Below are 16,675 nucleotides of genomic sequence, written 5' to 3' on the forward strand. Positions count from 1 at the left end.
GTTTCCCTCGGTTTCTGTGGCTATGATTCATCTTTTATTCCCACTCTGTTAATCCCTGATTATTTTGCTGTCAGTCTAGATTCAATAAAATCTGAGATGGATTTGCAGGTATCATATCATTTAATAATATAAATATTTCCCACTTTCTCTGTCTGTTAGCTTTGACAAAGAGTCATTAGACTCGAAACGTCAGCTTTTCTCTCCCTACAGATGCTGTCAGACCTGCTGAGATTTTCCAGCATTTTCTCTTTTGTTTCAGATTCCACCATCCTCAGTAATTTGCTTTTAAGAACACCTTTCATGTACTTCTTAACCCTAACACACGATTTCTCATGAAACAGCATGTAATATGAACATACAGCTCTCAATCACTTACTCATACAGGCAAAATGATATTTGCATTACAGAACACATTCATGCTTTTAGTGAGGTTTCTGTTCCCAAAGCAGTTTTTTTCATGACCTCTTCGGATTGTTCTCCAAATCCTTCTGCTCCCACCTGCTCTTTTACCTCTCAGAGCTTCGCCCAGCCGCTCAAAGATGGTTCTGTCCAAGCTTGAGCTTGTCATCGCTTACTGGTCTTTGATTACCCACTCCCATTTACATAGGGCCTTGTTAACTTTGAATTTACAGACAGAAGAGGCCATCAGACTCTGCAATGGGCTAATGGCTGGTCAGATCAGAGTGTTTTGGAGGACAGTGATTATTGAGCGAATTACCCCAGCTGAACAGGGTATCCGGTTTATTCCCATTAACGAGTTTAAGTTTGACTGGGACAAATAACTCAGGCCAGGTTTGGCTGTATACCTGATTCAGTGTTAGCAGTTTTTCCCCTCAGGCTGCTAACCCCTAATTTGACCACTACACCTTGAATCCAATTTCCTAACATTTCCCAGTGTAATGAACTTCAATTGGCTTTATTGGTTGGCCAATTGGAGTATGAGCTCCCTCAATGATAGCTCATTGAGGGGGCCCATATAAGCACCTGTGTAGGCTTTGTGAGCCAGTCTTAAGTCGACTGGACTGCTAGCAGCAATGTTTGTAGCTGCTCCTGTAATATCGTTATTGTAAATAAATATTGGTGTGGTGACGGAGCTCCTGCCTCCCGTGGATTACTACAGTGGCAACGAGGTAAACTAAGAATTTTGCGGAGACCAGCTGCCGCACTCGGAGGGTAAGCCTTGCCATTTTAAAAATGCCGTTTTTTGGGAGGTTAGAGGCATTCAACCCGGCTATCGAGGACTGGTCCCAGTATGTGGAGAGAATGTGTTACTTCTTCCGGGAAAATGATATACTGACGGACGAAAGGAGACGGCTTATCCTGCTGTCGGCGTGCGGACCCTCAGCTTTCGCCATTATAAGTAGTCTGACTTATCCCGATGCGCCGGATACAAAAACTTTCCAAGAAGTAACGGAATTGGTGAAAGAGCACTACGACCCAAAAACACCACTCATTTTGCGTAGGTACAGATTCTACACAGCGAAGCAGGAAGACAGGGAGTCAGTCACGAATTTCTTGACCCGCCTGAGAAGGCTGGCGGAAAAATGTGAGTTCGGCCCGACGCTAAATGAAATGCTTCGGGACCGGTTAGTGTGTGGTATAAACGAATTCACAATACAGAAACGCTTGTTGGCGGAAACAGAGCTAGACTGCAGGCAGGCGTTACAGCTCGCACTGTCCCTAGAAAAGGCAGCAAGTGGGTCGCAGGAACTACAGGGCACGCCAATGGAGGTAGATACCTGTGAGAGGGACTACCACAACAGGTCCTGCTACCAGATAGCCGCTCTCAGGAAAAGCCTGAGGAATAGACGGAAAAAAGAAAACCCCAGAACTGCCCCCAAGTCTGCCAGGACTAACTGGAGACAGAGGGAAGTACCGGCTGAGGCTCCCCCAACAGAGAAGGACCATTTCTGGCACCAGACAGAGTGGGGTAACAGCGACAGAAACCCTAAAAGGAGGTGGCAAAAGAGAAATAGCAGGTGCGGACGCAGGGAAGTACACAACCTAGACGCCCCATCCTCCTCCGAAGGGGAACAATGATATAATATTGCAACGAAGAAAGCAGAACCCATTAAGATTACCCCACGGGTGAACAGGCAGCCGACAATAATGGAAATAGACACGGGTGCGGCTGTATCAGTAATGGGAGTGGCAGCATTTAGAAAAATCAAAGATAACGGTAGCATGGTGGTTAGCATCAATGCTTCACAGCTCCAGGGTCCCAGGTTCGATTCCCGGCTGGGTCACTGTCTGTGTGGAGTCTGCACGTCCTCCCCGTGTGTGCGTGGGTTTCCTCCGGGTGCTCCGGTTTCCTCCCACAGTCCAAAGATGTGCGGGTTAGGTGGATTGGCTATGCTAAATTGCCCGTAATGTAAGGTTAATGGGGGGATTGTTGGGTTACGGGTACACGGGTTACGTGGGTTTAAGTAGGGTGATCATTGCTCGGCACAACATCGAGGGCCGAAGGGCCTGTTCTGTGCTGTACTGTTCTATGTTCTATGACTCCAGCCACTAACCCTAACAAAAACATCGACGAAACTTAAAACCTACACGGGGGAACCCCTGGAAGGTCTAGGCACGACTCATGTACCCGTGGAATAGGAGAAACAATTGCTCAAGATTACCGTTGACGATAGTAGAGGGCTCCGGGCCGAGCTTAATTGGACGAAACTGGCTGAAAGACCAAAAATTAGATTGGATGAAAATTTTCCAGAGTGGAAGCGGGCAGTTGAATGGAGTACTCCAAAAATACCTGGAGGTCTTCCAGGAAGGTTTGGGGGAAATCATAGGTGCCAAAGCAACTTTGCACGTGGACCCAGAAGCCCTTCCGAAATTTTGTAAGGCCAGGCCGGTACCTTTTGCATTAAGGAAGAAAGTAGATGACGAAATAGAAAGGATACGGCGCAACGGCATTATCAGACCAGTACAGTTCTCAGAATGGGCAGCGCCGGTGGTACCAATTTTGAAGACACACGGCTCGATACGTCTCTGTGGAGATTTCAAACAGACGGTAAACAAATACGCACTGCTGGACAAATACCCAATCCCGAAAATAGATGACCTATATGCCAAATTGGCAGGTGGGCTTTTGTTCACGAAACTGGACATGAGCCACGCCTACCTGCAGTTAAAACTGGACAAGGGCTCCCAGACGTTCGCTACGATCAACACCCTGAAGGGCCTTTTTCGTTATACTAGGCTACCTTTCAGAGTGTCACCAGCCTGCGCTATATTCCAGCGTACGATGGAAAATATTCTGCAGGCCGCAGCGAGGGAGGGCTGGCTTTGCCGAGTCTGGTCAATTATTACTGGGCGGCCAACATCGCTATGATAAGGAAGTGGATGGTGGGTACGGGGTCTATTTGGGAGCGGGTGGAGGCGGCTTCGTGCAGGGGCTCCAGTTTGGAAGCCCTGGTCACGGCTCCTCTACCGCTGCCGCCGGCCAAGTACACCACCAGCCCGGTAGTGGTGGCGACCCTGCGGATATGGGGCCAGTGGAGGAGGCATGTGGGGGAGATGGGGGCGTCTGTCTGGGCGCCAATCTGCGACAACCATCGGTTTGCCCCCGGCAGTATGGATGGGGGGTTCCGAGTATGGCGGCGAGCAGGGGCGGGAAGGGTGGGTGATATGTTCCTGGAAGGGAGCTTCGCGAGTTTGAGGAGCTTGGAGGAGAAATTTGGGTTGGTAAGGGAAAATGATTTTAGATACCTACAGTTGCGGGACTTTGTTCGTAGACAGGTCCCATCTTTCCCGCGCCTCCCGCCAATGGGGATCCTAGACAGAATAGTCTCTGGGAGGGACGAAGGGGAGGGTAGCGTCTCGGGTATTTATAAGGTGCTCATGAGGGAGGAAGGGTCCCAGACACAGGAACTGAAACTTAAATGGGAGGAGGAGATAGGTGGGGAAATGGAGGATGGGCTGTGGGCAGAGGCCCTGAGTAGGGTAAACTCGACCGCGACATGTGCTAGGCTCGGGCTGATCCAATTTAAGGTCGTTTACCGGGCCCATATGACGGTGGCTCGGATGAGCAAATTTTTCGGGATAGAGGACAAATGCGCTAGGTGCGCGGGAGGACCAGCGAACCATGTTCACATGTTTTGGGAATGCCCTGAGCTGAGGGGGTACTGGGAGGGATTTGCGGGGGTCATGTCCCAGGTGCTAAAAACAAGGGTGGTGATGAGTCCAGGGATGGCAATTTTTGGGGTTTCGGAAGACCCGGGCGTCCAGGGGGAGAAAGAGGCCGATGTTTTGGCCTTTGCTTCCCTGATAGCCCGGCGACGAATATTATTGGCGTGGAGGGACTCAAAGCCCCCGAAGACTGAGTGGTGGCTTGCGGACATGTCGAGTTTCCTGGGGATGGAAAAAATTAAGTTCGCCTTGAGGGGATCTGTGCAGGGGTTCACCCGGAGGTGGCAACCATTTATTGACTTCTTTGCGGGAGAGTGAGCATCAGCAGGGGGGTGGGGGTAGAGTAGAGTAGGAGGGAAAATATGGCGGGTAGTACCGGTGGGAGGGGAGTGGGCTTGTGCAATATGTTACGGTGGAAGTATTGAAAGTACGTGGATGTTTGCACATTTTTGCCTTTTTTGCTTCCTTTCTGATGATGTCTGTAACTGTTTATAAAGCCAAAAACTACCTCAATAAAATTGTTTATTAAAAAAAAAGAAAATATTCTGCAGGGACTACCACAGGTGGCGATTTATTTGGACGATGTCTTAATCACGGGTAGGGCAAACAGGGAACACTTAAGGAACCTGGAGGAAGTGCTCAGGCGTTTTGCAAAGGCAGGCGTACGGCTAAAAAGGGAAAAATGTGTTTTTCTGGCCCCAAAAGTGACGTATCTGGGATATAAAGTAGACGAGTCAGGCTTACCCATTAGAAGACAGAGTAAGGGCAATAAAAGAAGCCCCAGCTCCCACCACGGTCCAGGAGTTACGATCATTTCTAGGGTTGGTAACCTATCATGGAAAATTTATTGAAAATAGGGCGTCCATCCTAGAACCCCTCCACCAGCAACTAAAAAAGGGGAAAGAATGGAAATGGTCCGCCTGCCAAAACCAAGCATTTAGGGACATTAAGGAACAGCTGTCATCCGAAAATGTCCTAGAGCATTATGACCCAAGGAAGGAGTTGGTGGTCACTTGTGATGCATCCCCCTACGGGGTAGGAGCCGTCTTAGCCCATAGAGGAAGGAATGGGGAAGAACGGCCAATAGCCTATGCTTCGAGGACCTTGCTGATGGTCGAGAGGAAGTACGCCCAAATCGAGAAGGACTGGCGGTGATATTCGCAGTAAAAACATTTCACCAGTATCTGTACGGGCAGAAATTCACCATAGTGATGGACAATGAGCCGTTATTAGGGTTATTAAAAGAAGACAAGTCAATACCCCCGATTGCATTAGCTAGAATCCAACGCTGGGCATTGCTACTGGCAGAGTATAGATACATTCTGGAGCACAGGCCGGGAACGCGAGTAGCAAATGCAGATGCTTTGAGCAGACTTCCCCTCCCGGACACTCCGCCACAAATACCAAAAGTAGAGGAGACAGTAATGACTACATATTTTGGACACCCTACCAGTAGACGCACAACATATTCGGTTGTGGACGCAAAAAGACCCCGTTTTAGCCAAGATGAAGCATTTGGGGGGGTGGGGGGGGGGGGGGGGGGGGGGGTGGGTGGGGGGGGGCTTTGTAAGCCAGTCTTAAGTTGACTGGATTGCTAGCAGCACTGTTTGTAATATCGTTATTGTAAATAAATATTGGTGTGGTGACGGAACTCCTGCCTCCCATGGATTACTACATCCAGTATCCCAACTTGGGACATGAATTCGTGGAGGTGTACTTTATTTTGGTAGGAGTAGAAAAGTGAAACCTCAGTGAGAATAAATAACCCAGCCGCCGTGTGATAATTATTAAAGACTATTTATTAATGTAAAAGAAAAGTCAAATACACACAAACTGAACTAGTCTACTCTCATGCAATTAAGATGTATGAATCATTAAACACACATTGGGGGGGGGGGGGGGGGGCGCGCGGCACACCACCCAAGGGACGTAGGGCAGAGGAACCAAAGGGTACGGAAGGAAAGAAAGACCCAGATACGGCCACGGCAAACAACAGCAGGGTACGCCTTGGTGGCCTCAAATACACTCCTGATATGTTTTAATACCACAGGGCAACATAGTATAAAGTTTCTGTGAAATATATAGATAGTTAAACAGTATGGCTGTGGTAACTGACTACTGGGAGTGCAGCATACCTTGTATCTGTTGTTCCTATGTATTCATAGCTGTTTATTTCTTCCATTTTTTGGGAATGAAGTCACAAATAAACGCAAAACCAATAAAAGAATATATATTTCTAATTATACCTTTGATGCTCTCTGATTATTCCTTCTGTGTATTCAGCTGTCTGCCCCCATCAATTTCCTTTACTAGAAAATATGTACATCGCAGGGTCCTTACCAATCACCTATAATGTTTCTCCTCCAAACTCTACATACTGGATTATTCTTGAAACTAGTTACCAGGAGAAACGCTTGAGGCCCTATGAATACTGTCTTGTGCTATCTCCCGACAGATTCATGACAATTCAGTGGCAGTGGATTGAATCTTCAAGTCTCACTGGGAGATGTTAAGAAAGTCAAGTTTTGTAAACTGAATAGTTCAAACTACCTATTTAATTCCAGGATAGATTGAAGTTGGGGGTCTAGAGGATAATTAATTAGCACTTAACTATGAATACAAGGCCCATACGATTCTCATTGCCACGAGATCAGTTTTGAATGGGGACGATCCGATAGCAAGCCATTGTGGGATCAGGTTACATGGTTTTTCTCAAGATCTGAGATGAGAGCTCAATTCAAAAGAGTGTGAGGAATTATGCAATTATAGCAGTTTATTGAAATGCAAACGCTCCGAGGTCACTTCAAACAGGTGGAATTAATAACGTTCAAGTGGGCAGAATCACCAAATGACATCAGCATTTCAGTATTCAATGCAGTTAGTGCATGTAATATAGGACGAAGTCCATACCAACAAAAGAACACGACCTTGCTGGATTATGTACATGTGAAGTGAAGCAAAGGACTATGGCAATGCTTTGCAAACTATTTTCCAATGTGACACCATTTTAATCACCACCATCTTCTCAAAAGCAATAAGCAACAAATGCTGGCTTGTCCACACCGCATGGATACATTTGAAAAACTCTTGAAAATAACTTGACTCCAGACGTTCACTCAATACAGATCACCTCACTGCACAAGTTTGCCATACCACTGCCACAGCTTTTAGTGCTGGTCAGGCCAACACCAAGTCTTTCTTGCCATCTCATTGTATCAAATCAGGAAGGAGCAGATTAGTAGTAACTTGAAGTTGCTCTCTAAGTTATGCTACTTTGCCATTAACTTCACAAAACACATTTTACTACTCATCTTACTGTTTAAATGCACTGAAGTTGCTCTATTTGTGTAGTAAATACAAATTAAAGCCATAGTATATATTTAAGACTAGTAATTACAAGTGTAAACACACTTCCCTTTTAACAGAGTGTTCATGGCTGCCAGTGAACCTCTCTGGTCACTGACACGGACCTATTACAAGCATTCATGTGTACAGATACTCTGTTTTCTTCACTGCACTATTTTCAGCACATACACTGAGCAAAACACGTTTTGTGCTGAAGAGTGCAGGAACAAGTCTAACTCATGACAGATATCGTTAAATATCCTGCTACAGCCCATTACATACGCTCAGATCCTACGTCCAACTGACTGAAAGTCTCATGACTGAAATTGTTTGCAAGTCTTCCAATTCTACTTATCTAACTCAATGAATGGGTTTGAAGAATAATCCAATACCACATTGGGTACAATAGTTTATTTTCAGAAAGGATCGTGGAAATGTCACCTGCGGAATACAGCTTCCACAAGAACAGGTTGGAATCTTAAAACCATACTGAAAACTTTGCTGGTTAAATGCAGTCGAGTGCGGGCAGCAGTTCTGTTTCGCTTTTGCCTTGGAAATGGTCGGTGTTCCTTCAGAGATAAATTAGGCAAATAACAGATCATGGAAATAATCTGCGTCGGGCTAAAATTTTCCTTCCTCATTCCAGCTTTATATCAATTACATATCAGCAGCTTTACACAGTACAGACACTTGATAAAAAGTTTTCAGGTCAAATTTTGTAAATAAAACATATGGCAGGTCACCAGTTCGAAATGGTCAATTACACCAAACAAAGCAGCCATAGCCCTTTTCAGTCTAAATGATTATGACTAAATGAAAAATCAGCTGAAGCAATAAGTGTAGTCACTGTTGGAATGCAGAAAAAGTGGCAGCTAATTTACACAAAGCAAGGTCATACAAAGAACAAATAAATAAATGACCAAATAATTGATTTTGCTTTCGTTGGTTGAGATACAAGTATTGGCAAGGTCATAATCTCTGCAGTTCATCATCAGCATCTCACTGGAGCATCAGTCTGTATTTTAATTCAAGTTTGTGGCAGAGTTGAATCCATGACCTTGACTCAGAGGCAAGGCTGACAACTGAAGCAGGAGTATGGGCACAAGATTTGGCACCCTGGGTTAGGGTTAAGATTCCCATATCTAGTGATCCTCATTAGAAATAGGCAATGGGGACAGGAGACGAGGACAACTTCAGCCGTGGTTTTCCTTTCGCACCACTGCCTGCCCCCCCCCCCCCCCCCCAACCCCTCATCCACTGCGCAAGAAAGCATATTGAAGCAATATTTTTATTCACTTTGTAAAGGTTGGACACGAGGCCAAAAAAAGTATATTTATACACAGATCACAGAAAACTAATATGCAGGTCCAGCAAACAATTGAGAGCAAATGTTATGCTTGTTTTTCATAAGGTATATAGGTGCAGAATTAGGCCATTAGGCCCATCAAGTCTGCTCCACCTTTCTATCATGGCTGATATGTTCCTCATCTGTTACCGACAATGCTACAGACCAAGAGCTGGATTGCAAAATCAGAGCATCTCCTCCCTCAAACACATGGCGTAGGAGTAGGCAATTTAGCCTCCTGAGCTTAAACAACTTCAATGTGATCATAGCTGATCCCACAATGGCCTCAAACCCACTGTTCTGCCCATACTCCATAACCCTTCAACCCATTACCAATTAAAAATCTGTCTAACTCCTCCTTAAATTTACTCAGTCCCTGCATCCACCGTACTCTGGGGTAGCGAATTCCGCAGATTCACAATCCTTTGGGAGTAGTTTGTCCTCAAATCGGTTTTAAATTTGCTTCCTTTTATTCTAAGATTATGACCTCTCGTTTTAGAATGCCCCACCAGAGGAAGCATCTGCTCCATGCCTATTTTATCCATATCTTTTAGCATCTTGAATACCTCGATTTGATCTCCCCTCATTCTTCTAAACTGTACAGGCCTAAACTGTTCCATCTCTCCTCATACGACAAACCCTTCATCTATGCAATCAATCTAGTGAACTTCCCCTGAACTGCCTCCAATGCCACATCTTTTCTCAAATAAGGGGACCACAACTGTGCACAATAGTACAATATTACAGAGGTCTGGCTCTGAGCACAAGATCCTTCAACAGCACCATTAAACCAGTAACCTCTTTTTTTTTTAAATAATCTTTCGTGTCTCAAGTAAGCTTACATTAACATTGCAATGAAGTTACCGTGAAAAGCCCCTCGTTACCACACTCAGACGCCTGTTCAGGTACATGGAGGGAGAATTCAGAATGTCCAAATTACCTAACAGCACGTCTTTTGGGACTCTACCACCCAGAAGGGCAAGGACAGCAGATGCATGGGAACACCATCACTTGCAAGTTGCCCACCAAAGGCACATACACCATCCTAGATTTGGAACTATATCACCGTTCTTTGATGTCAAAATCGTGGAACTCCCTCCATAACAAGCACTATTGCTGTATCTACACCACAAGGATTGCAGCAGTTTAAGGAGGTGACTCAAGATGATTTTTGATAAGGGTTGAGAGATAATCAACAAACTGTGGCCTTGCCAGTGACCTTCAAATTGCACAAAAATAAAAAGGTAGTGAAATTTTATGACAAGAATACAGACATCATGTCACATCACAAGGACATTTTTTGCCTCCTGACCCAACGGAATATATACTTCGTGGAAGGACTGCAGCAAAAGTTCACTACATTGATTCCAGTGATGAGTACAGTCCTGTGAGGAAAGATTGAGTAGACTAGGTCTATATTCCCTGGGGTTAAGAATGAGACGGGTCGCATTGAAAAATAAATTCTTACGGGACTCAATAAAATAGAGAATGTTTCCCAGTGGGGGAGTCCAAGCCTCAGAATAAGTGGTTTGTCATTTAGGATTCAGATGAAGAGAAATGTTTTCACTCAGAACATTGTGACTGTTGGGAAATCTGTTGGGAAGAGAAGAGTAGATGCTTAGTCATTGACTATATTCAAGACTGAATTTGACAGATCTTTGGATAGTATGGGGATACTGGAGGTGGAGTGAGGTAGATTTCAGCCATGATCTCAATGACAATAAAGCAGGTTCAAAGGATCAAATTATCTACTTTTGTTCGAAGCTATGTTTTTAGGTTTATAAAGTCTGAAGTATTAATTAAATCTGCATCCTCAAAGCTAAATTTGCAAATATCGATGTGTTGCTTTACTTTTTTGGAGCAATATATTCACAATTGTGTGTATAATCCATGCATTAACTTGTGATAAATGTCTTTGCAAAACAAATGTCACATGAAATCATAAAAGATCAAATGGATAACAGTAGAGATGATAGCAGTGAGTTTGTGGCAGGTGATAAACAAAACTCTGTCATTTAGATTGGAGAATTAGTTATAGGCCAAGAGGAAATGCGTATCAAAATTTGTAGATGCTACCACAGTGATATCTTCTTTTTCCAAAATCAAAAAGAAAACTTTAGCAACAGGTTAAACAGTGACAGATGTAATTCAAGATGAGACACATTTTGGTTAAAAATAGAAGTAATTATGCTTTGAATAGAAGTAGGCTCAGTGCTGTAGAACAGCAAAGGGACTTTGGATTATAGGTTTAGAGAGGGACTTTGGGTTTCATGAAGGCAGCATCTCAAGTTAATATGGCATTAAAAAAGCCATCAAGACTCTAGGTTTAAGCGCAAGCAATAAATAACCTATATAAAATCTTACCGCCCGAGTTGGAGCACTAATGGGCGCCACAATACAGGAAGGATATTAAGACTTTTAAAGCGGGCACAATGCAGGCTTCACTAGGATGGATGTCTACCTGGTACAGACAAATACAAAAACAACTTCTTGTACTTATAGATTGCCATTATCGTAGTAAAAATGTTCCACAGCACCACACAGAAGAAATATGAAAATTGACCCTGAATCACATTTGGGGACAGCAAATGACAAATTTGCAAGACTATGGAAATCGCCAGGCAAAGAGTTGGCACATGGGCCAAATTCCCTCATTTGGCACTGCAAGGTTCTATCAAGTTTAAAGTCTGGACAGTCAAAATTACTGTAATACATTTAGCATACTTAATAATTAACTCCAATGGTACACATTATATTTGTCCCTCTCAGGGTTTTCAAGAATTTAGCTTATATTTTACTCAGTTTAATGTAGAGCAGTTTCAGATGTGTCACTGATTGTGCAAGAAATGCTGGAGATTATTTCCCACACAAAGTACAACGGCATTCCTGTATATTAGTCCATGATTAAGTAGTTAATCTAGCAGGTATGAAAATTTAACCAACATTAGGAATTTTGATTTTTCTTCATACTTTATGCACAAGAGTTCCAAACAAAATATTTTGCTACTTTTTTTTAAAATTACAAGCATCGAAAATGTGTTATCAGACAATCCAGTTGGGCTATCCTGGATATTTAACTTGAAATGTATCACTGTTTCCCTACAATAAACTTTCCCCTCCAATGAGATGACCCAAGTTCTGTCACATGTTTACATGCACTTATCTTTGCCAAGTAATTTGCACCTCCCAAAATATTCAACCAGTTTGCATTAGATTATGCAGCACAGTACTAATTAGCCTAGTATGCCACTAGCTATTTAAAAAAAAAAAGTTTTTTCTATATTTAGTCACTTGCTTTTAAGGATTTCTGTATACGCAATGCTAAATCTCTCTGCACACCCACAGTTCCTAGCATCTCAGCATTTAGATAATTTGATTTAGTATGACCTTGCACTTTTCTATATTAAACTTCACCTGCCAGTTTTGCCCCACTTAATCTATCAATATCCTTCTGCACTGTAAATTCTATGATATATCCCTCTGCAACCTCCTGCTTCCACTGACAGAATGTGACTGCATTTTCCAGCTTAAGCGTCATCAGCAGGCATTAAATGCATTAATGTGAATCAGATCAATTTTGTTTTTTGCCTGTTTGTCCATGTTATCAATAACTGGAGTATTGCTTCCCCTTCCACAGATGTTAAATTCACAATCTTTTAACAACTGAATTGATTCATATTCCAGAATTACTCTTGCCACTCCCCTTTAAATTCCATCCAATTCATCCATATAAATCTGATTAATTTGGAATGAATACACAGTTACAGAGAAATGGTTTGGGACTTACAATATTTTCATAATAAAATGAAACTACTAAAATTCAAAATCTCCCAAATATTAATATTAATGATAAAAATCACCCAACGCAAAGTCAGATTAAAGTTACAGTATAGGTGCAACTGCTCCATATCATTTAAAAAAAAACAGCTAGCTATTGAAGAACGACACACAATGAGGTATGCATGAGTTCAGAAGCCCACCACACCAAAGATCAACTGCCGACTTTTTTTTTAAAAAGCATTTACTGCTGTCAAAGCAGTATTTAAATTAAAGGAAATATATTGAAACGTTTACTTTTTTCTGGAGTGACTTCTATATTGTATAATTTGAATAATTATTTGTTCAAAGGCACACTGTCATGAATGCAAACTGACTAGATTGTAATGGCTAGCTTTTTATTTTGCTATTCATTCCACAACATGCTAATGGGAGGTACTGCCCGAAATCAAAAATATCTAGTTGACTGATGGAACACACAAGTAGTGTGCAAAATTTGTATTTAACAAAAACATTTTAAATGAATACCTGTTTCGGCAAGGAGGTCTATTGGTAAGACTGGAGAGTCCATTATTAAGGATGAGATTGCAGGGTACCTGGAAGTGTATGGTAAAATAGGGCACAGCTTCATCAAGGGGGGGGGGGGGGGGTCATGTCTGACAAATCTGTCATAACATGGCTGACGTGGCTGCAAGGGGATCAGGGCTGGGATGCTGGAATTTATAAGTAGGGAAATAGAGCAATGTTTTACAAAGTGGGGGTCCCGATCTGCGGGTGGGTCGCGGGATGATGTAAAATGAGTTATTTGAGGAGGTAACAAGGGGATTAGACGCAGGAGAGCCAGTGGACATGATCTATTTTGAGTTCCAGAAGGCCTCTGAAGGTGTCACACATGAGGCTGCTAAATAAATTAAGAACCCATGGTGTGAGGTACAAGGTACTGGCATGGATAGAGGATTGGCTGACTAACAGAGTCAGGATAAAGGGGTCTTTTTCAGGATGGCAGCCGATGACTAGTGGTGTTCTGCAGGTTCAGTGTTGGGACCACACCTATTCACAATATTTAAAACTGAGATGAAGAGGAATTTCTTCAGTCAGAGGGTGGTGAATCTGTGAAACTCATTGCTGTGGAGGCCAAATCACAGACTGTCTTAAAGCAGAGATAGATAGGTTCCTGGTTAATAAGATGAAGGGTTATGGGGAGAATGCACGAGTGGGGATGAGAAACATATCAGCCATGATTGAATGATGGACTCGATTGGCTAAATGGCTTAGTTCTGCTCCTATATCTTGGGATCATTATGGTCTGGCCACAGTGGGCCAAATGGCCTTTGTTGTGATGAAAATAACCATATGGCTCTTTAATAATCAAAATAACTCGTGCACCTTCATTGTTGAAAACCCCCTGCAGGATACCCGATCTAAGATCTTCTCAGACACCCAGAAACCATATGGTTCACCAAACAACTGCTGAGACAGAACAGCTGCGCAACACACAAATAGATCTATTTTCAGGGTGCGTTCACTTCATTTGCCCGTTTCCTTATCCAAGCAGTACGGAAGAAGTGATGCAACAGAGATACAGTCTTCTCAAATGGGATATTAAATGAAAGATCAGTTAAATCTGCTAGATTGACAGCAGAAATCCCATTGCACTACTCAGAAAATAGTAGCCATAGGCTCCTGGTGTCCTAACCGATATTTTCTCACTGAAACAGACGACTGATCATTGTTTTATTGCTGTTTTTGGAGCCCGCGGTGCACAGCATTAGCTACCTTTCCAATAAAACAGCGACTACATGCCAAAATTAAGTGATTAGTTGTAAAGCACTGAAGAAGAACAAACTGGTGAAAGGTTCGGCCCAAAATCCAAGATATCCTGTCGTGTACCAGGATTCGCAGGCTGTTGAATGAATGAAAGGTGCCTACCACTCACTCTTCAGCTACAAAACATTGACTCACTTTACCCTTCCTTCCCTTTACATCTTGCTCGGGTTTCACAAAATAATTAATGTTTGAAAGCAAAAGTCGAAAATGCTCAGCGGGTCTGGCATCATCCGCCAGGGAGAGAGAGAACCCTAGTTTCAGGCGGGTGATCTTTGGGTCAGAACCGAAACTCCACTGGGTTTCCCTCTCTCCGCAGATCAGAGTATTTCCAGAGCTTTCTGTCAGACTTCCAGCGTCAGCGGAATTTCGTGCTCGAATGTTTTCCCTCCCCGGCTGTCTGTCCCCCACCCACCCCCCTCTTTGACAACATTTTGCCCCGCAGGGTGGTCAGGTTAAATTAGCGGCCAGTTATTTATATAAAAAGAAAATTAGCTCTGCTGGGCCATCCGCATCACTGCAGGATCAGGCCGGCTCGGAAAGCAAAACGAGATGTCGGATGTTGTGAGTGCAAACCGTGTGCGTGTGTGTGTATATATAAAGTGAGGGGAATCCCATTTGAACTATCAACTTTTTCCTCTTTCGGATACCGAGTATCCAGGCTGCCTGCTGCACGGTCTATCTAGAACTTTCTATTCCCCGGACGGATTGACCTCTCTCTCGATTGTACAGGATCGAGATAGGAGATGAGATAGTTCCAGAAGGAAAAAAGCACCCACCACACAACCCGGGCTGGCGGGCGGGGAGCCGCCGGCGAGGGGCCGAGTCCACGTTGATCAGAAAGGGACAACCCCCCCCAAACACTCCACTTTATTTTTTTACCTCGTCCCCCCATTTCAGCACGTCCTTCTGGCGGTCCTTCACTTTGTGGTAGATGTTGAGAAACTGGATGATGCCGTGCTTGCGGACGTGATCGGCGTGTTTCTTCGTTTCTTCCCAGTTCAATGGCGACCCCTCCGACAGCAGACCCATAACCACCGACTGGAAAGGGGGTGGGCGACACAGAGAGAGAGATAGACAGAGAGAGGGATGTTAGCTACTGGAAATAACGCCGCGGCGCCCTGCACTGACAGCGGCGTTTTCAAATCTCGACCCCCCCCCCGGACTGGAGTCTGCCATCTCTACACACACCCACCCTTCTCTCCCCCTACACAACACGGCGGGCCAGGGTGGTCTTCGCTCCACCTCGCGGTAGCGCACTCACCGCCTTTGGGGAGTCGACACCACCGATCAATGGACGACGCGGCTCAGCTGCTCCCGCTCGATTGATTGATTGATTGATGTTCCCGGAGCCACACTGCAGCGCCTGCTGCACGTCCTCCTCCTCGCCTCTGCCCGCCCAGCGGCGCTGCCCCCACTATTTACACCCGCTCCGCCTCCCACCCGCAACCCAAACATTCACGCCGTACGTCACCGGACGTTGCTCCTCCCCCCCGCCCCCCCCCCCGCATCCCAGCTCAACTGTCGAGCCGGTACTGCCCCGCCCCCTCGCCAGCGTCTCGCGCGCAATTGCCAATGTGACCTTTCCCCATCTCAATCTCCTCCCCCCCCCCCCCCCCAACCGCCCCTCCCAGTCTCCAGGGCAACTGCTAACGTCACGTGCCGCTGCTGTCCTCCCCTCCTGACTTGTCGATTGCCAAGTCCATGCGCTGCCCCAGTTTAATGTTTGGTATCTCCAGCCCGGTGACTCAGCAGTTTTCTGTTGTTGGGCGAGCTGTTTGCCGGCGGGGCGGGGTATTGGAAAACGGGAGAGGTGCGGCACGATGGAGGTCGTGGAGATGGGGAGGAGTAGGGATGGGGTAGGGAGAGGGGAGTAGGGATGGGGGAGTAGGGGGGGGGAGTAGGGATGGGGGGGGGGGGGGGGAGTAGGGATGGGGGGGGGGGGGGGGAGTAGGGATGGGGGGGGGGGGGGGGGGGAGTAGGGATGGGGGGGGAGGGGAGTAGGGATGGGGGGGGGAGTAGGGATGGGGGGGGAGAGTAGGGATGGGGGGGGGAGTAGGGATGGGGGGGGGAGGGGAGTAGGGATGGGGGGGGGAGGGGAGTAGGGATGGGGGGGGAGTAGGGATGGGGGGGGAGTAGGGATGGGGGGGGGGAGTAGGGATGGGGGGGGGAGTAGGGATGGGGGGGGAGTAGGGATGGGGGGGGGAGTAGGGATGGGGGGGGGGGAAGTAGGGATATGGGGGGGGGGAGTAGGGA

At 45.4% G+C, this 16,675-nt stretch overlaps 1 protein-coding gene across 1 annotated transcript in view; it reads right to left on the minus strand.

Annotated features, from left to right (window-relative positions):
- Positions 1-15,850, minus strand: part of gclc (glutamate-cysteine ligase, catalytic subunit) — a 96,514-nt gene extending 80,664 nt beyond the window's left edge. The window contains 2 exon segments of the mRNA XM_038800449.1: positions 15,302-15,460; positions 15,684-15,850. Of these exon segments, the coding sequence (XP_038656377.1) occupies positions 15,302-15,451 (150 nt within the window). The 5' untranslated portion in view covers positions 15,452-15,460; positions 15,684-15,850.
- Positions 15,851-16,675: the final 825 nt, after the last annotated feature.

The sequence above is a fragment of the Scyliorhinus canicula genome, chromosome 6 (assembly GCF_902713615.1).
Source record: "Scyliorhinus canicula chromosome 6, sScyCan1.1, whole genome shotgun sequence".
Taxonomy (NCBI): domain Eukaryota; kingdom Metazoa; phylum Chordata; class Chondrichthyes; order Carcharhiniformes; family Scyliorhinidae; genus Scyliorhinus; species Scyliorhinus canicula.